A 24,241-nucleotide genomic window follows, 5' to 3' on the forward strand; every position below is an offset into this window, starting at 1 on the left:
ATTGCATCAGATATAATTCCGATTCCGTGGTCTGACCATAATGCAGTATACACTACTATAGCCTCAGCCATACCAAAAGCGCATGACCCAACGTGGTACTTACCGGACATAATGCTCAAACACCCACTACATCAGATGGCCATTGAACAAGCTTTAAAGGAATACATATCAATTAATAATACAACAGACATCTCCCCAATAACACTGTGGGAAGCTCATAAGCCTGTCTTGCGTGGTACAATACAAAGACAAATGGCACTATTTAAACGGGAACGCAAAAATCTAGCAAAAAAACTAGAACTCAATTTTAATGCAGCCTACATATCATTTCAAGATAATCCATCTCAGAGTACAAAATCTCATCTGGAAAAATCTAGATTGGAATACGATCTATTTCTCACTGAGTCAGTTGATAAATCCCTCAAACGCTCCAAACACAATTTCTACATGAATACAAACAAACCAGGTACATATTTGGCTCGGGCATTAAATTCAACTAACAAATCTTTCAAACCAATACGTCTGAAATTATCAAAAAATGTTTACACTTGTAATCCAGTTAAAATAGTCCATAAATTTCACTCACATCTCGCAACTTTATACAAGACAAACAATGAATTTAATCCTACAAAGGCTGAATCCTTCTTCTCAAAAATAACCTTACCTGAGTTATCTCAGAATCAAAAAAGCAGTTTGGATGAGCCTATAACTATAGATGAAGTTGCTAACGCCATAAAAGACCTAAAACTTAACAAAAGACCAGGCCCAGACGGCTACTCGGCTTTATACTATAAAACATTCTCAGAAATACTCTCTCCCATTCTCACTGAAACTTTTAACAAACTTCTAGATGGACATTCTTTTCGGCAAGAAACACTAATGGCAATTGTTTGTATGATCCCAAAACCCCTTTCTGATGATACTTCCTGTGTGAATTATCGGCCTATCTCTCTGTTAAACCTCGATATTAAATTATTAGCAAAAATAATAGCAAAACGCCTCAATAGCATTATAGGAAAATTAATACATAGAGATCAAGTAGGCTTCGTGCCAAATAGACAGGCAGGCGATAATATACGCAGGGCAGTGTTATTGGCACATATTGCTAAAAAACGGAAAATCCCTTTATGTTTTCTATCTCTCGATATTAAGAGGGCATTTGACACAGTATCCTGGCAATATATGCAATATTCATTACAAAAATGGGGTTTTGGACCCCACTTTTTAACATGGATCAAAGCATTATATAATAAACCCAAAGCCTATATAAAATATGCTGGATACAAATCTGAAGCCTTTAAATATTGAAAGAGATACCCGACAGGGTTGCCCATTATCTCCCTTATTATTTGCCCTTATACTCGAACCCATGGCCCAATACATCAGAACAAACCAAACTATAACTGGCATTGAAGTAGGAGGTATTACACATAAATTATGTATATTTGCAGACGATATATTACTTTTTCTATCATCACCACAGGTCTCTGGTCCTAACTTAATACCAGCTCTTGATGGATTTGCAGCCCTATCCGGCCTTATGATTAATCCTAAGAAATGCCTAGTGCTTAATATTTCACTCACAAACATGGAATTGATCCAGGCTAGGGCTGCACTCCCATTCACATGGGCAGAAAAATCAATCTCATATCTTAGAATTCATTTAACAGCCTCTCATTCTGACTTATTCTCAACCAATTATCCTCCTGTATTAAGACAGATCACAAATCTAATAAAACAATGGTCGCAACTTCCTTTATCCTGGATGGGGAAGATTAATGCAATCAAAATGACTATTCTACCCAAATTGCTTTATCTATTCAGAGTCCTCCCTATTCCAATTCCTTCCTATTTTTTGAGAATAGTACAAAAAAGAGCAACTTCGTTTATATGGGGCTCTTCTAAACCACGTATACCTATACACACACACTACATCTTCCCAAAAATAAAGGAGGCCTGGGATACCCTAATTTTACTAACTACTACAGAGCGGCACATTTGGCCAGTGTGTCCAAATACCATGCAAAACAGGAAATCCCATTATGGGTATTTATAGAGGCTTCAGAAAATGACCCTCTATCAATATCAAATTTATTATGGCTTGATCCTAAAGACCGCTTTAAAATTCATAATCCCATAACTAAACATCTCTCTGGGATAAACTAAAAACCAAATATCAGTTACAATCTCCACACAATCCTCTCCTTTCTTTTATCAGAAATCCGGCCTTTTATCCGGCATGGATCTACCCAAATTCTTTTAAAGCTTGGACAACATCAGGCATTCAGACACTAAATGACTTCATAGCATCTAAATCATTCCTTTCATTCCCATCGCTTAGAGAAAAATATGATCTACCAAACTCTGAGATATTTAGATATCTCCAAATCAAAAATTTCTATACACCATTCCTAAAGGGGGATACACCATTATCCCAATTATCCATTTTTGAATCAATCTGTACAAAAGATCCATTTGCTAAAGGTACAATTTCATCACTTTATAATCAATTATATGGAGTACCAAATCTTAATAGACCCTCTTACGTTCAGAGGTGGGAGGAGGACCTGGGACGAGCTTTAGAAGACACGGACTGGTCTAACATATGGCTCACATCTAAGTCATCTTCACCCAACATCTTAGCACTGGAGACAAATAATAAAGTCCTAACTCGCTGGTACCTTGTACCCGTTAGAGTGGCAAAATATTCACCTAATACCTCAGCTCTTTGTTTTTGAGGATGCCCAGAAATAGGCACATATTTACACATATGGTGGACGTGCCCAGTAATCCAAACCTTCTGGAAGGAAGTCTTCGTGATTGCATCTAAAATATTTTAAAAAATAATACAACCAGATCCATATTTAACTTTACTTAATCTAAAACCAGAATGGTTAACACTCTCTCAATTCAAACTTATGATCCAACTAATAACGGCTGCAAAACAAACAGTGGCCAAGGCATGGAAATCTCCTACATTGGTACTAGCAGAAACAATTCACAGAATGAATAATACAATGTCCCATGCTAAGATGGTAGCCATCGATCAAAATCAAATTCCAAAATTTGAAAAACTTTGGCATCCTTGGATAAAACAGTTCCTGTCAAACTTCAATGACTCTGTCCTGTTGCCATGGTAACAGATTAAATGACTTACAGAGACACCCATTCTAAGGCTTCAAAGAGAACTAAAAAGAATAATAAACTGACGAGCGGGACAACCTTGTGGACCATACCTCTACCTTTCAACCCTTTTTCTTCTTTCTCTTTCCTTTTCTCCACCTTACGATTAAAGCTCATTATCAGAATTTATTTGACCTATATACACTCTACTTGTAAACAATATGTATAGTAGGTATAAATCATTTAAATACCTACAAAAGTAACTAAGGAAATGATATACATCTTTAATTTAGGTTTACGTGAACCCAATGTTTAATATTTGAAATTTCATGATATTTACCTATATAAACCCTACTGTAAAACAATGAGCTTACTTTATAGATCCTTGTAAACTTACTTTATGTATCTTTATAACATTGTATACTCAATAAACTTCTTTTGACAAGGAAAATCATTTTTTTTTTTTAGCTAGAAAATTACTTAGAACCCCCAAACATTTTATATATTTTTTTTTTCTAACACCCTAGAGCAGGGGTCTCAAACTGGTGGCCCTCCAGCTGTTGCAAAACTACAAGTCTCATCAGGCATTGCAAGGCTGACCGTTACAAGCATGACTCCCACAAGCACAGGCATGATGGGACTTGTAGTTTCGCAACAGCTGGAGGGCCGCCAGTTTGAGACCCCTGCCCTAGAGAATAAGATAGCGGTTACCCTTAACCACTTCAATACCAGGCACTTAGACACCTTCCCGCCCAGACCAATTTTCAGCTTTCAGCGCTGTCGCAATTTGAATGACAATTGCGTGGTCATGCTACACTGTACCCAAACAAATTTTTTATCATTTTGTTCCCACAAATAGAGCTTTCGTTTGGTGGTATTTGATCACCTCTGCGGTTTTTATTTTTTGCGCAACAAATAAAAAAGACCGAAAATTTTGAAAAAAAAAACAAGTTTTTCTTTGTTTCTGTTAAAACTTTTTTGTAAATAAGTACGTTTTCTTCTTCAATGACGGGCACTGATATGGCGGCACTGACGGGCACTGATATGGCGGCACTGACGGGCACTGATATGGCGGCACTGACGGGCACTGATATGGCGGCACTGACGGGCACTGATATGGCGGCACTGACGGGCACTGATATGGCGGCACTGACGGGCACTGACACGGCGGCACTGACACGGCGGCACTGACACGGCGGCACTGACACGGCGGCACTGACACGGCGGCACTGACACGGCGGCACTGACACGGCGGCACTGACACGGCGGCACTGACACGGCGGCACTGATGGGCACCGATGAGGTGGCACCGATGAGGTGGCACAGATGGGCACTTATAGGCGGCACAGATGGGCACTCATAGGCGGCACAGATGGGCACTCATAGGCGGCACAGATGGGCACTCATAGGCGGCACAGATGGGCACTCATAGGCGGCACAGATGGTTGGCACAGATGGGCATGGATGGGCACTGATAGATGGGCACTGATGGGCACTGACAGGTGGCATGAATGGACACTGATGGGTGGCACTGATGGCACTGCTTGTTTGCAGTGATGCCCCTAAGGGTGGCATTGCTGGGCATCACTGCAACATAATGGTGCCAATCAGTGCCCATTTGTGGGCACTGATTGGCACAGATTTGGCACACTGGGCACATGTGGATGGCCATGGGGTACATACCTGGCCATCCACATGTTGCCCCTTCCCTGGTGGTCCTAGTGGCGATCCCTGGTGGTCCAGTGGGGTGATCTGCGGGGGGGCTGCGCTGATAAACAATCAGCGCAGACCCCCCCTGCCAGGAGAGCCGCCGATCGGCTCTCCTCTAATCGCGTCTGTCAGACGCAAGTGAGGAAGAGCCGATCAATGGCTCTTCCTATTGACAGCGTGATCAGCCGTGATTGGACACGGCTGATCACGTGGTAAAGAGCCTCCGGAGGCTTTTTACCAAGATGAGTGTAGCGGTGTGTCAGACTGACACACCGCTCCACTGATGACCGCGATGCGCGCCCCCGGGGGCGCGCTGCGGCATGTTATCCTGCTGGACGTCATATGACATCCAGTCAGGATAACAGAACCACTTCCCGGACGTCAATCCGCTATAGGGCGGGCGGGAAGTGGTTAAAAATTCCCCATATGCAACATTTAAAAAAAAAAAAAAAAAAATTCTACAGGTTGCATGTTTAGAGTTACAGAGGAGGTCTAGGGCTAAAATTATTGCTCTCGCTCTAAAGATCGCGGCGATACCTCACGTGTGGTTTGAACACTGTTTTCATATGCGGGTGCTACTCATGTATGCATTCGCTTCTGCACGCAAGCTCGACGGAGCACATTAAAAATTTATTTTTTCTTGTTTATTTTACACTGTTCTTTAACAACTTCAATACCCGCATATAGTCATATGACGTCCACAGATGGGATCTCCCATCCTGGGTGGACGTCATATGACGTCCTGGGATTCCCGGCCGTCTAGGGGGCGCGCGCGCCCGCCGCGTTCCTCGGGACCCGGTGCGTGTGCCCGGCGGCCGCGATGTCCGCCGGGCACCCGCGATTGCCCGTTAACCGGGCCGGCATGTGGATCTGTGTGTGTAAACACACAGATCCACAGCCTGTCAGCTCTGAGGAGAGCGATCTGTGTTCCCAGAACGGAGGAACACTGATCGGTCTCCTCCCCTAGTGCGTCCCCTCCCCCTTCAGTTAGAATCATTCCCTAGGAAATATACTTAACCCCTCCCCGCCCCCTAGTGGTTAACCCCTTCACTGCCTGTCACATTTACACAGTAATCAATGCAATTTTATAGCATTGATCGCTGTATAAATGTGATTGGTCCCAAAAATGTGTCAAAAGTGTCCGATGTGTCCGCCATAATGTCGCAGTCACAAAAAAAAAAAAAAAAAAAATCGCGATCGCCGCTAAAAAAAATAAAAAAATATTTTTTTTTTTTTAAAAATGCCATAAATCTATCCCGTATTTTGTAGATGCTATAACTTTTGCGCAAACCAATCAATATGCGCTTATTGCGATTTTTTTTTTTACCAAAAATATGTAGAATACGTATCGGCCAAAACTGAGGAAAAAATGGGTTTTTTAAAAAAAAAAAAAAAATTGTCGCCCTTTTGTTTATAGCGCAAAAAATAAAAACCACAGAGGCGATCAAATACCACCAAAAAAAAAGCTCTATTTGTGGTGAAAAAAGGACGTCAATTTTTTTTGGGTACAACGTCGCACGACCACGCAATTGACGTTTAAAGTGCGACAGCACTGAAAACTAAAAATTGGCCTGGGAAGGAAGGGGGTGAAATTGCCCTGTATTGAACCGGTTAAAAAAAAAAAAAAAAAATTTGTGTCACTTTTATTCTTAAGTTCCTTTAAAAGCTATGGGCGGAAGTGACATTTTGACGTTGCTTCTGCCCTGCAATGGTATGGAGACAGGTGGGGGCCATCTTCCCCTCACTCAGCACCATATCTAACACGGAAAAAGGACCCAATCGCCACCAATAAAAAGTGATCTTGCGGTGAATCCGCCGCAGAGACCACTTTTATCTGAAACCGGATCGCTCACTGAACAATAAGATACCGGGGTTATGGTATTTTAGTCAACCAAATTAACACTGGTTACAATATGCCTCACAGCTTCTGGCACACTAATCTAGAGCAGTGGTTCTCAAGCCTGTCCTCAAGTAGCCCCAACAGGACATGTTTGCAGGTTTTCCTTTATCTTGTACAGGTGCTTTATATCAGAGTCAATGGCTAGGTAGTTTGGACAGCTATTGTATCTAAGAGAAATTTCCAAAACATGATCTGTTGGGGGTACTTGAGGACAGGGTTGAGAACCACTGATCTGAGTGATGAGACCAAAATAAGGCTGTCTGATCACAACCATAAGAACTATATTTAGAGGTAAACAAGGCCTATATTGACAAGAATACCACCCCCACTGTGAAGCATGGTGGTAGCTCGCTGATGTTTTGGGGGTGTGCGAGCTCTAAAGGCACAGGAAATCTTGTGAAGACTGATGGCAAGATGAATGCAGCACGTCATCAGAAAATACTGGCAGACAGCTTGCATTCTGCACGAAAGCTGCGCATGGGACACTCTTGAACTTTCCATCACGACAATGACCCTAAGCACAAGGCCAAGTAGACCCTCTATTGGTCACAATAGAAAAAAGGTAAAGGTGAAGGTTCTGGAGTGGTCATCACAGTCTCCTGACCTTAATATCATTAACCCACTCTGGGGAGATCTGAAAGATAAGATTCATGCAAGACGAATGGGCAGCTATACCACCTGCAAGAATTCTGGGCCTCAGACAACTATTACAAAAGACTGCACGTGGTCACTGATGCTAAAAGGGGCAATACACAGTATTAAAGTGTTACTAAACCCACAACAGTAAAATCAGTCTGTATATGCAAGATCAACTATTTTCATATCACTGGGTTTAGTAGCACTTTAAGAACTAAGGGGATCATTTCATTTGTTTACTTGTTGCCGTGTTTTGTTTTATGATTGTGCCATTTTGTTATAACCTACAGTTCAATATGAATCCCATAAGAAAAAAAAAAAAAAAAAAAAATGTGTTTTGCCTGCTCATTCGTGTTTTCTTTAAAAATGGTGCATACTGTTTATTACCAATTCCCCAAGGGAATTCTCCAAAGGAAACTTGATCACAACTGTACTTGTTTTAAATTTTTTTTTTTTTTTTTTTTTTTATGTTTCTTCAATTACTTTCTGGTTTCCAGGCCTAGGAAAATTATGTCATACATCCCATGAGTCTTCAGGAGGGAGGAGGGGTCTTCTCAGCTAAGCGCACATCCTCATGCCTGAGCTAAGGGCAGATGGATTCCAGGAAGTAAATGCTACATGAATCATCTGCCCTTACTCGAGATGGCCACAGCCAAAAATGCTAGGGGGTGTTTTTCAAAGTGATTTCTTAACCAAATAAATCATGGAGACATGGATAGATCGAATGAGCTTGCTTTAAATATTTCAAATGGATTAAAGGGGCAGTAAACTTTTGTTAACTTGTACCTACAGGTAAGCTTACCTGTAGGTACAATGAACATCTCCTAAACGTTCACAGTTTAGGAGATATTCACATTGGCAATCACCAATGACGTCACCAGCACATGTGTAGTGATGTTCTGCATTCAGGGCACACAGTATCCCATAAAAATATGAAGTACCATGCCACGGATAGGGCTAGCGCACGCATGTGGGCGCAAATGGCAGGGGCCCACAAACCCCAAAGACAGACGGGTGAGTTGTGGCTGAACTCTGTTTGCCATAATGTGCTAGCATGTGGTGCATACTAGCACTTTTTGTCATAAGCCTGTTGGGGAGGAGCTATTTTTTACCCGTTTACTACCACTTTAAATAGGGTTTTTGGTTTGTAGTGCAGTTTCGCTTTGACTACTGACTTGGCTGAGACCCACAGTATTTACATCAGTTAACGGGATGACTTTGCTTCATAATATGTGAAGTACAGCACTACTTCTATTGTAACTTGGGCCCTAAGGAGCTGGCTGGTCCATCCCCTGTACCTGGGCCCTAAGGAGCTGGATGGCCCGCCCGTCCCCTGTAACTGGCCGGCATCCCCCTGTACCCGGCTGGCCCAGCCCGGCCCCTGTACCCAGCTGGCCCGACCCCTGTACCCGCCCGGCCCCTGTACCCGGCTGGCTGGCCCAGCCCCTGTACCCGGCTGGCCCGGCCCCAAGCTCTAAGTGGTTAACTTGTACCCCACAGTTTAGTGTGAGTTGTGTTCCCTGTACACCCTCTCTCTCCCCTAGGAGCTGAGCTCACTCACCCTCGGTGTGGCTGCTGGCACTGTGCAGGGTAACCAGGGTCAGGAGTAGGCTGTAGATCCCAGAACAGGTGCTCCGGCGGGCACAACAGTGGCAGTGTTGGTGCAGCAGCAGGTTGGTTGTCCTGGCCATGGTAAAGTAGACAGGTGAACTGCTCTCTCAGGAACACAGCATGTGAATGTACTCCGCCAGCTTCCTCTAGCCCGGCTCTGTCACCGCACTCTTCTCCGTGCCGTCTCTCAACAACTCCAGCAATTCTTCACTCTCTTCCAACTGCCCTTTCCTCAGCCGGACTCCACCAGAGCAGTAGATATTCAGGGGCCAGAGCGTCTACCTGTGTTTTCATTTCCTCACACAAGTAACGCTGTAGCCGCAAACATCCGCTTCCTGTGACAGGCAGCGCCGCCTCCGAGTGCAGGGAGTCGTTCACAGCGACACCTGGTGGACAGCGCTGGATATTGCACACATGTCATTGAGTGGCTGGATATCTATGTGAACAATCACCTCTTGCACACATGTTGGGAGCACGTGCTGGATGACACATACAGGGCTTGACAGGTGTACACATCAACAGCAATGGATACCAAGTCAGCTCAGGCCAGGGCTGATTCTGCTTTGTTGCTGAAGGGTGCATGAAAAACGTAAAACCACTTTAGGACCAGGCCTCTCTGAAACTTTTTGCTTACAAGTTGAAATTTGTATTTTTTGCTAGAAATTTACAAAGAACCCCCAAGCGTTTTTTTAGCAGAGAACCTAGAGAATAAAATAGTGATCATTGCAATATTTTATGTCACACCATTTTTGCGCAGCGGTCTTTCAAACACATTTTTTTTTGGGAAAAATACACTTTTTTTAATAAAATAGAATAAAAAAACAGTATAGTTAGCCCAATTTTTTGTTGTATAATGTGAAAATGATGTTACACTAAGTACATAGATACCTAACATGTCATGCTTTAAGGCTGGATTCACACCTATGCATTTTTAGTGCTTTTTGCTTTTTGCAGATTTGCACTACAGAACGTGTTCCATAGGAAACCATGTTAAATGGACTGTAGTGCAAATCTGCAAAATGCAAAAAGCACTAAAAATGCATAGGTGTGAATCCAGCCTTAAACAGTGGTCATCAACCCTGTCCGCAGGGCCCACTAACAGGCCAGGTTTTATGTATTACCTTGGGGAGATGCAGACTAGGATACTGCAATCACTGAGCAGCAAATGATATCACCTGTGATGTATTTCAGTTATCTTGCAAACCTGGCCTGTTAGTGGGCCCTGAGGACAGGGTTGATGACCACTGCTTTAAAATTTCGAGCACTCATGGAATGGTCACAAACTACGGTACTAAAAAATCTCCATAGGCAACGCTTTAAAAATGTTTACAGGTTACATGTTTAGAGTTATGGAGGAGGTCTAGTGCTAGAATTATTGCTCCCACTCTAATGATCGTGGGGATACCTCACATGTGTGGTTTGAACACCGTTTACATATGTAGGCGCAATTTACATATGCGTTTGCTTCTGTGCGCGAACACGGAGGGACAGGGTGCTTTAAGGTTTTTTTTGTTTTTTTTATTATTTTACTTTTATATCTTTACACTGTCCCTTTAATTTTGTTTTCACTTTTATTCCTATTACAAACAATGTAAACATCCCTTGTAATAGAAATAAGCATGACAGGTCCTCTTTATTGAGAGATCTGGGGTCAAAAAGACCTCAGATCTCTCATTTATCGTTAAAAGCAAAAAAAAAAAAAAGTAATTTTTCCCTTTAACAGAAAAAATGTTTTGGCCCTTAAGGCTGTTAGACGAAAGTGACGTCAGATGTTGCTCCTGTCTGCCAAAGACATAGAGAAAACGACTGGGAAGCGGTGGGCACCCCTTCCGCCGCCTCTAAAAATGATCTTGCGGTGAATGCGCTGGTGAGACCACTTTTATTTTGTAAACAATCGCCTGCAGAACAAGAGGATACCGGGATAATGGCAGCTAGTTGCTGCATCAACAACGGTATTTAGCGTCAAAGTAATGAGGTAAATGTACTGTGGGCGGTCGTCAAATGGTTAAGGCTAGGTTCACATCTATGCGGTTGTGGTTGGTGGTTTTACGGTGCGTTTTTTAACCCGCATTTCTGTATGCAGTTTTTATATGCTTTGCTTTTTTTTTCTTCTTAAACTGTGAATAGCAGTTTGTTAGGCTCGATTCACACCTATGCATGTTGCTTTTGAGCGTTTTTGGAGGTTTTTTTTTCATGCTTGCCACGTTTTTGAGCAGCGTTTTTGCCGCGTTTTTGCCGCGTTTTTGCCGCGATTTGCGTTTTGCGTTTTTTTTTTTTTTTTTTTTTTACAGTTTTTTTTTTTACAGTCTAAAAAAAAAATTTGCAAAAACGCTGCAAAAACGGTGCACTTGCGTTTTTGATGCTTGTCCATTGAAATCCATTACATGCAAAACGCTGCTTTTTGCATGAAAAAAAGTCCCCGACCCTTTCCAAAAATGCAGAGAAACAAAAAGGCATTGATGTGAACATGTTCCATAGAAACCCATGTTAAAAAATTCCCGTGCATTTCTGCAAAATGCAAAATGCATCAAAAAACGCGCTAGTGTGAATGGAGCCTTAAAGAGCAGGCAGCCACCAAATCCTTAACAACCGATAAGTCATCAGCTGTCAGTGGGGTCCCCCCCTCAAATCCATACCAGGCCCTTCAGGTCTGGTATGGACTTTGAGGGGAACCCCACTCCAAGAATTAAAAGAAAAATGGCGTAGCCCCCCCCCCAAATCCATATTAGACCCTTATCTAAGTATGCAGCCCAGCAGGAAAGGTGGGTGGGAAGAGCGAGCACTCCTCCTGAACAATACCAGGCCACTTGCCCTCAACATGGGGGGGGGGGCATGTTTTGGGGCAGGGGCCAAAGCACTTTGTTCCCATGTTGATTTACCTCTACCGATTGAAAAAAAAGTGTAGTGTAAAAAATGACAGTAGGCAGTTTTTGGCAATTCCTTTATTTAAAAAATAAAAAACAATGTCCCCCGCTGTAAATTCATTGTCAATCACGATGCCTGCGACCACCTGGAAGAAGAAAAAAAAAAAGCTCCGGCCATCTGACCTTTCTTAACCACTTCAATACAAGGCATTTATACACACTTCCTGCGCAGACCAATTTTTAGCTTTCAGCACTCTCACACTTTGAATGACAATTACTCAGTCATGCTACATTGTATCCAAATTTTTATCATTTTGTTCTCACAAACAGAGCTTTCTTTTGGTTGTATTTAATCACCTCTGGGTTTTTTATTTTTTGCAATATAAGCAAAAAAAGAGAGACAATTTTGAAAAGTTTCTATCTTAAAATTTCGCAAAGAAATCATTTTTCTTCATACATTTGGGCCAACATGTATACTGCTGCATATGTTTAGTAAAAATAACCCAAATTAGTGTATATTATTTGGTCTCTGTGAAAGTTATAGAGTCTACAAGCTATGGTGCAAATCATTGAAAATTGATCACATCTGATCACACCTGATGTACTGACAGTCTATCTAATTTCTTGAGACCCTAACTAGCCAGGAAAGTACAAATACCCCCCAAATGACCTCTTTGGAAAGTAAACATTCCAAGGTATTTAGTAAGAGGCATGGTGAATTTTTAGAAGTTGTAATTTTTTCCAACAATTCTTGGGAAAATTAAGAATTTTTTTTTTTTACACAAAATTGTCATAATAACAAGTTAGTTCTCTTACACAGCACATGCATACTTACAATGACACCCCAAAATACATTCTGCCGCTCCTCTTGAGTATAGTGATACCACATGTGTGAGACTTTTACACAGCCTGGCCCCATACAGAGGCCCAACATGCAAGTAACACCTCCAGGCATTCTAGGAGCAGAAATTACACATCTCATTTGATGACAACCTATCACAGTTTTGAAGGCCCTGGAGCACCAGGACAATGGAAATGCCCACAAAATGACCCCATTTTGGAAAGCTAACACCCCAATGTATAATACATAATGAGTCTTTTGAATGGTTCATTTTTTTCCAGAAGTTTTTGGAAAATGTAGAAAAAAAATGAAAATGCTTTTTTTTTTTTTTTTTACACAAAGTTGTCCATTTATAAGATATTTCTAACACAGCAGCATGTACATAGCAAAAATGACACCCCAAAATACATTCTGCTACTCCTCCTGAGTATGGCGATACCACATGTGTGAGACTTTTACATAGTCTGGCCACATACAGAGGCCCAACATTGAAGTAGCATCTTCAGGCGTTCTACAAACATAAATTACCCATCTCATTTCTCAGCCACCTATTACACTTTTGAAGACCCTGGAGCACCAGGACAATTGAAAGATCCACAAAAGGACCCCATTTTGGAAAGCTAACATCCCAACATATAATCTATGACATATGATGAGTCTTTTGAACGGTTCATTTTTTTCCAGAAGTTTTTGGAAAATGTGGAAAAAAAATGAAAACGCATTTTTTTTTTACACAAAGTTGTCCACTTATAGGAAATTTCTAACACATAGCATGTACATAGCAAAAATGACACCCCAAAATACATTCTGCCACTCCTCCTGAGTATTGCAATACCACATGTGTGAGACTTTTACATAGCCCGGCCACATACAGAGGCCCAACATTGAAGTAGCACCTTCAGGTGTGCTAGGAGCATAAATTACACACACAAATTCCTGCCAACCTATCACATTGTTGAAGGCCCTTCATATTTCTAACCCATAGCATGTACTGTACATACCAATTACAAATCAAAATACATTCTTCTGAGCAAAGAGTAAACAAAAGATTACCTGCGGTTTTAGTAGTGCAGTGGTCCACAGAGGAGAGCATCGGCCCAGGTAGGGATGTGGTCAGCAGCAGCAAAAGGATCGTCCATGCAGCAAGCAGAAATACTGTCCATAGTACAGGCAGCAGGCAGAGATATGGTTAGTGCAGCCAAAGTATTGGTCCAGGCAACAGGCACATGGTCCATGAAAAGTCCTGGGTCAGTGCAGGTAGAGTTATTGTCAGCACAGCCAAAGTATTGGTCCAGGCAGCAGGCAGGATCATCAAGTTTAGGGCCTCGGTCCCACCCAAATCGCTTTGAAGCCTCCAGACAACCAGACACTGTTCTGGGAATTACAAAACAGAGAAAACCAAAAACTGGTTTTGTCAACTCAGAACACTATTCTGGAGCCCCTCACATATGTGAGACCCCTGTGTAGCAGGGTGAAAGATTAGTCCAAGGGGCAGGCAAAAACATGGCCAACAGGCCGAGGTCAGTGCAGGTAAAAGGGAGAAATATACAGTGGCCAGAGGCATAGTCGATAGTCCAGGGTCAGTTCACGTGAAAGGCAGAAACATGGCAGATAAACAATGCAGACGGCAGGCAGAGGCATAGACGATAGTCCAGTCTCAGTTCACGTGAAAGGCAGAAACATGGGGATAAACAAATTCGTACATTCGGAAGCATCCGAAATACAAATTTCTATACGAATTTCGGATTCCATTACAATGGAAATGTGACTGGTGTTTTGTTGATCAATCAGAGGTTTTCTTCTACTGCTGAGTGAAGGTTGGGAAAATTACCTTTTTTAATATGGAAGTGGGAGACTGGGACTGGTAGTTGATGGGAGATTCAGAATCAGACAAAATAAGAATGTTCGTTAATATCGTTTCATTATTGTCATAATAATTACGATTATTCGTTATGATGAAGTTAAAAATCCAGGAAGTCAGCACAGCACAGGGATGGTGGGAGCCCCTCATAATGAGTAGAGCAGGGGTACAGCCCAAGAAGGAAGTCAGCACAGCACAGGGATGGTGGAAGCTCCTCATAATGAGCACAACAGGGGTACAGCCCCAGGAGGAAATCAGCACAGCACAGGGATGGTGGGAGCCCCTCATAATGAGCAAAGCACAGGGATGGTGGGAGCCCCTCATAATGAGCACAGCAGGGGTACAGCCCCAGGAGGAAGTCAGCACAGCACAGGGATGGTGGGAGCCCCTCATAATGAGCACAGCAGGGGTAGAAACCCAGGAAGTCAGCACAGCACAGGGATGGTGGGAGCCCCTCATGATGAGCACAGCAGGGGTACAAACCCAGGAAGTCAGCACAGGGATGGTGGGAGCCCCTCATAATGAGCACAGCAGGGGTGCAGCCCCAGGAGGAAGTCAGCACAGCACAGGAATGGTGGGAGCCCCTCATAATGAGCACAGCAGGGGTACAGCCCCAGAATGAAGTCAGCACAGCACAGGGATGGTGGGAGCCCCTCATAATGAGCACAGCAGGGGTACACACCCAGGAAGTCAGCACAGCATAGGGATGGTGGGAGCCCCTCATAATGAGCACAGCAGGGGTACAGCCCTAGGAGGAAGTCAGCACAGCACAGGGATGGTGGGAGCCCCTTATAATGAGTCGACGACTGCCATATTGAGAAAGGTATTTTTTGCTTTTTAAATTCATCATAATGAACATTCGTAATTGTTACGAAACGTTAATGGACCTAACGAAAATTCATATTTCGTACAAATCCAAATTGAATTTCAGACATGAATCACGAAATACGAATTAACGGCTAATACGAAACGGAATGAAACTAAACAAATTTTTTGACGGTGCACATGTCTACAATGCAGGCGGCAGGCAGAGGCATAGTCGATAAACAGGCCAGGGTCAGTTGAGTTGAGGCACTAGGTTGGTTGGTTGAGGCAGCAGGGAAATAATCAGCCCAGAAATTGAACCGGTGAAATGGCAGTCTATTAGAAATTTGGGCTAATGGTTTACTAGAGTGTGATAGCGCCTGAAGCATTCTCCGATGCATAGGCCAGGTTGGGAGGGACATTAGGGACAATGGAAACTGGTGTCTTTCCTAACGCCTCTTTTGCTGCACACCCAACATTTTTTTGGGCGTCTTCTTCCGGCTGCTGATGGTGGAATATTGTCAGGAAAATGGCGCTCATGCAGTCTGCTGATACAATTGGAGCGAATGCTTTGTGGGGGGGATCCTTGCTGATCAGGGCAGTGACAATATTTTCGATAAATTTGATAAAGGGGTTGGGTATTTCCATTGATTTTTGACGTACGCATTATAAATGGCCAAATGGAAGAAGTATATTGCCACTTTTTTGTACCAGAAGAGGGACTTTCGTGTTGAAAGATAGGGCTGCAGCATTTGATTGTTTAAATCCCACCCCCCCATGAACTTATTGTATTCGTTGATACAGCAAGGCTTTTGAACGGTACCGCGTCTTCTTCGAAGTTCCACCGAGGTGTCATCGTGGATGGTGGACATGATGTAAACATGTTCCTCAGATTTGCCGATTCCCCATTTGTAACCTTGTGGTGACTAGATGCTGTGAGAAGCCTTTCCTGTTTTTTCTTGCAGTACCACAGGCCAAAGTTTTCTTTAGGTATAGGTGGCGAAAAAGGGGCAAACTGGTGTAGTAGTTGTCCATGTAAATGTGATACCCCTTTTGGAGGAGTGGGAATGCCAACTCCCATACAATTCCCATACAATTTTCCTGCTTATTCCCATGTATGTTGGACACTCAGGGGGCTGGAGCTGGGAGTCTTTGCCTTCGTACACACGAAAGGCATTCACATATCCGGAGGAGCTTTCACAGAGCTTGTTGAGCTTCAATCCATACCTCGCCCTCCTACTGGGGATATACTGCTTGATTGCCAGCCGGCCTGTGAAATGGACCAGGGATTTGTCCCCAGAGATGTTCTGGTCAGGGATGTAAAATCTGGCAAACCTCTTATTAAAAAAATTAATTGGGGGCAAATTTTTTTATGATTTATCAAAGTCCAGATGATTTTGGGGGGGGGGGGTCACTGCAAGTTATCACTGAAATGCAGGAACCGTATGATCATGTCATAGCTGGACCTGGACATCATAGCTGAAAAAATTAGCATATGGTGGATATGGTTGGTAGACCAATATGCATGCAGTTCTTTTTTTTGTAAGCCCCATTTTGAGCGTAAGGTCTAAAAACAATCTACGCTCCTCCACTGTTAGGGGTCTCCATTCAAAAGGGAGGGCATAGCATGAGTTGGGGTTGTTCTCTATATATTGACGAGCAAAAAGATTTGTTTGGTCCATGATGCTTTGAAGTAACTCATCAGGGAAAAATAAATTTAAAAAATCGATTTCAGAAAAACCTTCGGTGTTGGCCTGCACACCTGGCTGTGCTGTGAAAGGGGGGGATTCTGGCTGACCCTGTGCTAGAAGGCAGCCACAATGGGTTGGCCAAGGCATCCGGAAGATGGGTTTGGGCCCTACTTCTTTGGCGTGGAATTCCAGCACTTGTACTGGGCCTTTCCTCCTGGGGTCTAGCAGCACTTGTACTGGGCCTCACCTCCTGGGGTCTAGCGCTGTTGGTATTTGCTGATTGGAAATTGGGGTGTCTGGTGTTGCCTGGAGTTCAGACCGTCTTCTTTTTGAACGGACTACTTCCTCCTCCGATTCGGATGTACTGCCTTCGGGGGGCTCGTATTGCGAACCAGAATCGGAACTGGAATCAGAACTGTACTGGGGCAGTGAGAGCTCCCCGCTGCTCTCGTCAGTCAGGCTTAGCATTTGGTATGCCTCTTCTGGGGTGTATACTCTTCTGGACATGGTGGCTGTATGACAGGTCTGCATGACAAGGACTAATGGGCTGTACGTCAGCTAAACATTGGCTGCACGTCAGGCACTGCTGGGCTCAAGGAACAGGTACTCAGACGGGGTGACAGATACTCAGTTGGGGTGACAGATACTCAGACAAGGTGACAGGTACTCCTAATGGGGGTGACAGGTACTCCTGATGGAGGTGACAGGTACTCCTGATGGGGGTGAGGGGTACTCAGGTACTCCTGATGGGAGTGACAGGTACTCAGGTACTCCTGATGGGGGTGACAGGTACACCTGATGGGGCTGACGGGTACTCAGGTACTCCTGATGGGGGTGACGGGTAGTCAGGTACTCCTGATGGGGGTGACGGGTAGTCAGGTACTCTTGATGGGGGTGACGGGTACTCAGGTACTCCTGATGGGGGTGAGGGGTACTCAGGTACTCATGATGGGGTGATGGGTACTCAGGCACTCCTGATGGGGGTGACGGGTACTCAGGTATTCCTGATGGGGGTGACAGGTAGTCCTGATGGGGGTGACAAGTACTCCTAATGGGGGTGACAGGTGCTTCTGATGGAGGTGACAGGTACTCTTTATTCGAGGGGGGGAATCTGGGCACAGTAGTAATAATTAATAACACCATAAGACTGTAACTCACTGTTCTGATTTCTCCTTCTCATACTGGATCGGTGTGTGAGGAGGAGAACCCAGCAACAGCCGTTACACTCGGGTTTGTTTACACTTGTGACAGACTGTGATTGGACACAGCCAGTCACATGGTAAAGAGCCAATTTTATTGGCTCTGTACCCTGATCGGGGCTGGTCTTTGTCCAAGGAATGAGCTTCGTCCCTGATCACCGTGCTGCATGCCCCCGGGGGCGCGCACAAGCGGCGTGCACGCTGAACCTCTTCAAAGTGACCGGCTGTGATTGGACACAGCAGGTCACATGGTAAAGAGTCAATTTCATTGGCTCTTTACCCTGATCGGGGATGGGCTGTGTCCAAGGGACATGTCTCATCTCCGATCGCTGTGCTGGGGGCCCTCAGCAGCGGCGAGAAGCGGAGGACGTCATATGATGCCCACCTAGAGGGAGAGAGGGTTCCTGCCGACATCATATTACTATGGCCCGGTATGGAACTGGTTAAATGACTAAGGGGCAGGGAGACATGACCAGGTGACTCTCACCCCCTTGTGACATTGTCAGCCAGGGGCATGCTGTGTGGATGATGTCACAAGGGGCAGAGTCACGAGTGGCGTCACCGGGTGACCCTGACCTTAGTTATTTAAGAGCTGTCAGACAGTGGGTGCTTTTGGTGGGAGTGGAATTTTTTTCTTTTATTCTTTTTTCGGGTCGGCGGCGGGCAGCGTGATTGACGATGGATTTACTTCAGTGGATTTTTGATTTTTTTTAATAAAGAAATTGTCAAGAACTATCTCTGTGTGTTATTTATTTTTGACACTTTTTTTGGTGAATGGGTTGGGGTATAATGTACCCATTCACATGGGGGGTGGGATCTGGGAGCTTCCCAATTCCAATAAGCCCCTTGCCCGCAGACCACACAACCACTGGCCAGGGTTGTAGGGAAAAGGCCTTTTTTCCCCAAGGCAGAGCCTCCCCTTGCCCCAAAGCACTCCTCCATGTTAAGGGCATGTGGCCTGTTATGGTTCAGGAGGGGGTGCTTGCTCATGCCCCCCCCCCTTTCCTGGGCTGCTGGGCTACATGCTAAGATAAGGGTCTGGTATGGTTTTTATGGGGTAACCCATGCATTTTTTTAAAAGTTTTCTTTCCCGGCAATTCTTTCTTACACATTCAGCTGTCAGCTGGGAACCCCGCTGATAGCTGACGACTCTTCGGTTGTTAAGGATACGGCGGCCGCCCACTCCTTAACAACTGGCAATTCACAGTTTGCTAAGGACAAAGAAAAATGCAAAACGCATCAAAAACGCAACAGTTACATTTTTTGTGCAGGTCCATCGAAGTCTATTACATGCAAAACGCAATCTGCTGCAGGAAATAAAGTCCTGATCCTTTCCAAAAATGCAGCAGCTGAAAAACGCATAGATGTGAACGTGTCCTATAGGAAACCTTGTTAAATGGACTGTAGTGCATTTCTGCAAACTGCAAAACGCACTAAAAAATGCATAGTTGTGAACCTAGACTAAAGGAGAAGAATGGCCAAAGGGTCAGAGAAGTGCAGTTAGTTTTGTGCTCCTGTGACCCAGAGTCAGCTTATAACAAGCTATTTCTCGCTGTTAGCTGAGGTGGCACAGCTGCTTCAAGCTCTGGAGGGATTCTGACAATAATGTCAGAATCCACCCAGCTGCCTGATTGACAGCTGGCTCCACCTCTAGCTATCTGCCCCCCCCCCCATCAGCTTCTTGCGCACTAGAGGGGCAGAGAATGGTGACTGACAGTCTCTCCACTCCAAGAAGACCGAAGACTGAGATATCAGCAGTCATGTGACCGTTCAGTTCTCAGGCTTAGAGCCGATGTGGGACACCCGCAGCATGACATTGATGCTGTCGCATGGAGGTAAGTATGTATGTTTGTATTTTTTATGTATTCCAAACTGCTCCTTTAAGGGGTCGTTGGATCTATGCGTGTGTGTATGGGCGTAATGTTTTTTGCAGTGCTAGGCTACATTCACAGGGTTGTAAAAAAAATGCATTTACAAGTGTTTTTATTTACAGATCTGAATGCAGCTGCACTGTTTTCAATGGACACATTCACACAGGTGTGTAGGCATGTGCTGCGTTCAAATCTATAACACAGAATCCAAAAACCTTTGTCTAAAGACATGTGTATGCATTCTGGTACTGAAAAAGAAACACGGGAAAGTTTTAGGAATTTTAAAAAAAGGATCTAGAAGCAGGTTCACTTCATAAATGCAGAAACTGTTGTTCCAAAAAAACATCAGTAAACTTTTTACAGCTGTGTCAGCATAGTCTTATGCCGCGTACATACGGTCGGATTTTCCGACGGGAAATATTTGATGAGACCTTGTTGTGTAGGCTCCATCGGACATTTTCTGTCGGAATTTCCGACAAAGAAAATTTGAGATCTGGATCTCAAATTTTCCGACAACAAAATCCGTTGTCGTAAATTCCGATCGTGTGTACACAATTCTGATGCACAAAGTTCCACACATGGTCAGAATCAAGCAGAAGAGCCGCACTGGCTATTGAACTTCATTTTTCTCGGCTCGTCACCGCGTTTTTGACGTTCGGAATTTCCAACAAGATTTGTGTGTCCGTGTGTATGCAAGACAAGTTTAAACCAACATTCGTCGGAAAAAAAACATGGATTTTGTTGTTGGAATGTGCGATCGTGTGTACGCGCCATTAGACTTCATGTACACTGGTGACATAATAAATGTTGGTGTAAAAATCTGGGCATTTACCTATGCATGCACATACTGTACAAAGAATCATACAAAGAATTTCCCAACCTGGAAACGTTCGTGTTCATGCAAATAGGCATTGCCGTTTACAACAGTGTGGCCACATACAGCCATTCACTTGTATGGCAGGCTGTACACTAATGCCCTGTACACATGATAGGATTTTCCAACAACAAAACCGTACATTTTTTTCCGAAGGATGTTGGCTCAAACTTGTCTTGCATACACACGGTCACACAAATGTTGTCGGAAATTCTGAACGTCAAGAACGCGGTGATGTACAACAAATACGATGAGCCGAGAAAAATGAAGTTCAATAGCCAGTGCGGCTCTTCTGCTTGATTCCGAGCATGTGTGGACTTTTGTGCGTCGGACTTATGTACTCTGGGGTACAAAGGCTTCGCTAATTTCCCAAGTTTATCCAGCATTGCCTTCCTATTTATTTTGTTAGGACCCCTTAATAAATGTCTATTTGTTTACAAAAATCATTGGCTTTGTGTTTTAATTAAAAAAGGACAGTTTGTTTGTGAGTAGGCAGGTACATTTCAAAAATACAATGTCAAATTAACAAGGGACACCAACACCAACCAATCCCCTGAAGGTTAAAAAATACAAGATAATAATGGTGTTGTGGTAACTTGACACACAAAACGACAAAAAATATTATGGAGATCACTAAAAAAAAAAAAAAAAAAAAAAAAAGGAGATCTTGATAAAAAAATAATTAAAAAAAGAACACTATAAAAATAAATCGAAACATTATTATGGAGATCTGACGAAAAAAATATATATATATTATTCAGGAGATCACGAGAAATAATAAAGAAATCAGTTTGTCAGAACTCTGTCTGAATATGAGCAGCGAAACAACTTCCATTATTCTAGCATTATAAAGAAGAAGAGAATGCGCTGCATTAAAAGATTATTAAATTTGCAGTGTGACGAATGTGCTATCTCCATTACTAACGCTAGTTTTACCAGACCGAGCGCTTCCGTCTCGTACTTGATTCAGAGCATGCGTGGAATTTGATGCATCGGAATTGTGTACACACGCTCGGAATTTCCAACAACGGATTTTGTTGTCGGAAAATTTCAGAATCAGCTCTCAAATTTTTGTTGTTGGAAATTCCGACAAAAAATGTCCGATGGAGCCTACACACGGTCAGACTTTCCGACAACAAGCTCACATCCAACATTTGTTGTTGGAAAATCCTATCGTGTGTACAGAGCAAAAGGCTGATGAAGGAGGCGTGGTTTAGCCTCCGAAACGCGTTCCTGATTGGTCACTGCACCCTGGCACTTGACAGCTCCTTTGACAGCTTTTTGAGTCTCCTGCAGCGGCTTTCTAGATTCAATTTCAGCTCCTGTAGCGCTTCTGCAATCCCAGCAGCTCCTGTCAGGACTGCACTTTCGGCTTCAGACTGAGCTGTTTCAATGCCCACCACTCTGAGACGCTTGTGAGTGCATAACAATTTGTTTTTAACATTATATATTTATTAAAAGTCTACTGCACCAGTGGCGGCTTGGCGCCTCACTCTGCCCTTTTCTCTTTCTCTTGTACACAGCACCTGCAACTCCTCAGGCATGAGAAAATATCTGGGTCCACCTCTCACGGTCCATGTGCATAAGGCCTTAGGTAGGTTTGATGTCATGCGTCAAAATACATTTCCTTAGTATGTTGACATGCATTATTGATTTATGTTTTAATGCATTTTTCACTTCAGAATTTGAAGTGTTTAGATGTAACAGCCATTGACCAAGGCTTGTTAATACCTGTTGTCAGCACATCTGAACACATGCACAATGCCTTTTGATGCATTGCCATTGACTTTATGGGCCTCCCAACACACTGTAACACAGAAAAAGTCATATTTTTTGTGTATGCACATTAAGGGGTTGCACGTATGGGAAACCTATTAATTTCACTGGGATGCCCAATACTTAAAACGTGTATGTTTTTGTTTTGTTTTTAAACACGCAGCACACAAAACGCATGGTACATTGTTATTTTGGCACACTACATCACAAGGTACAGTATATTGAGGTACTATTCACAATGAATGGCATCTGCAAGAACTAGAGAACATATTTTCAGCTCACAGATTTTAACAGGGGTTAAAAAGTTCAGTACTGACATTCAGGGGAATTCTTAAAAGGAGTCATAGACACCCTTTAGAATTCCATTGGGCCACCGTACCAAATTTGTCAGTACTTGCACTTGATTCATGTACCTTTCTTAAACAGGTACATGAATCTGTCAGAGCTCAGAACTGAGGTTGAAAAGTCCATGCTAGACACTCGTTCCGCAGTGCATCGTGCCCACCACACAGACCACAACATAGCCAAGGAGTTTTGTAGTGCAGTGGGTGTAGCCTGATAGGGAACTGAGAGACGAATTCCCCATCGGGCCTGCCCTACTGTTAATTGACAGTGCACAGCAGTGGTCGGATCCATAGCCCCAATTCAGTCCAATAGCAGGTTTCAAATCCACCCACTGCCATTGGCTGCCAATCAAATTAAGGTGGACCTGATGGGGAATTAGTCTGTCAGTTCCCCATCAGGGTTTGCCCATACAACAGGCAACTGCTTTTGTGGGGACTAGCTCCACCTTCTCTGTGACTCAAGTAATTTCCCAAATGTGGAATTTCCATCCCCTTTGATTATGTTTAGCTTTTGGCCAGGGAATCTCCCGAGGAGATGGGGATGGGGATAGAGCCCTGTGCAGGAAGTTGTCACATTCATGACAGCTTCTCAGCACAGACGTGCCCCATTCTGTGTACTGGTTTACCTCTGTATGCCAGCTCGGAGCTGCTCCAATTTAAGGCCAGTTTTCTTATCTGCAATCTTTCTTATCTCATCTTACTGGCAGTAATTACCTAAAAATCAGTCTCTGCTACAGTAATAGGTTCATTAAGTGGCAGTGTTAAAAGAAAAGTATAGGAATTCCCCCCCCAACAAAAAAAATCATGCTCACCTAAATGGCTGCAGCACCGATCCTAACTTTAGCTGTCCCCTACCGGCTCTACCCTGAGAACTGATGATATTTCAGTTCTCCCCTCTGCTCTGAGCAGAGAGCTTTGACTGTCAGTCACCGGCTCTCTCCTCTGCCCCTCTAGTACTCACTGGACGGTTGGGCTGTGGAGGGAGCAGGAGGGGCTGAATCAGGCTCTCAGTAGCATGCTGAGAGGTTGAGCCAGCTGCTGGTCCAGGCATCTGGGTGGATCCCGACCATATGGTCGGGATATTTACTGAGCCTGGACCGGCTGAGTGACATCAGTCTTTAGCCTTCTGTCTCCTG

At 43.7% G+C, this 24,241-nt stretch overlaps 1 protein-coding gene across 2 annotated transcripts in view; it reads right to left on the reverse strand.

Annotated features, from left to right (window-relative positions):
• Positions 1 to 9,338, reverse strand: part of TMEM131 (transmembrane protein 131) — a 317,376-nt gene extending 308,038 nt beyond the window's left edge. For both annotated transcript variants that reach the window (XM_073614647.1, XM_073614646.1), the window contains exon 1: positions 8,931 to 9,338. In XM_073614647.1, the coding sequence (XP_073470748.1) occupies positions 8,931 to 9,060 (130 nt within the window). In that variant the 5' untranslated portion in view covers positions 9,061 to 9,338. The remainder of the gene's footprint in view (positions 1 to 8,930) is intronic.
• Between the last annotated feature and the right edge of the window lie 14,903 nt (positions 9,339 to 24,241).

This window comes from Aquarana catesbeiana, linkage group LG02, assembly GCF_042186555.1.
Source record: "Aquarana catesbeiana isolate 2022-GZ linkage group LG02, ASM4218655v1, whole genome shotgun sequence".
In the NCBI taxonomy this organism is placed as follows: domain Eukaryota; kingdom Metazoa; phylum Chordata; class Amphibia; order Anura; family Ranidae; genus Aquarana; species Aquarana catesbeiana.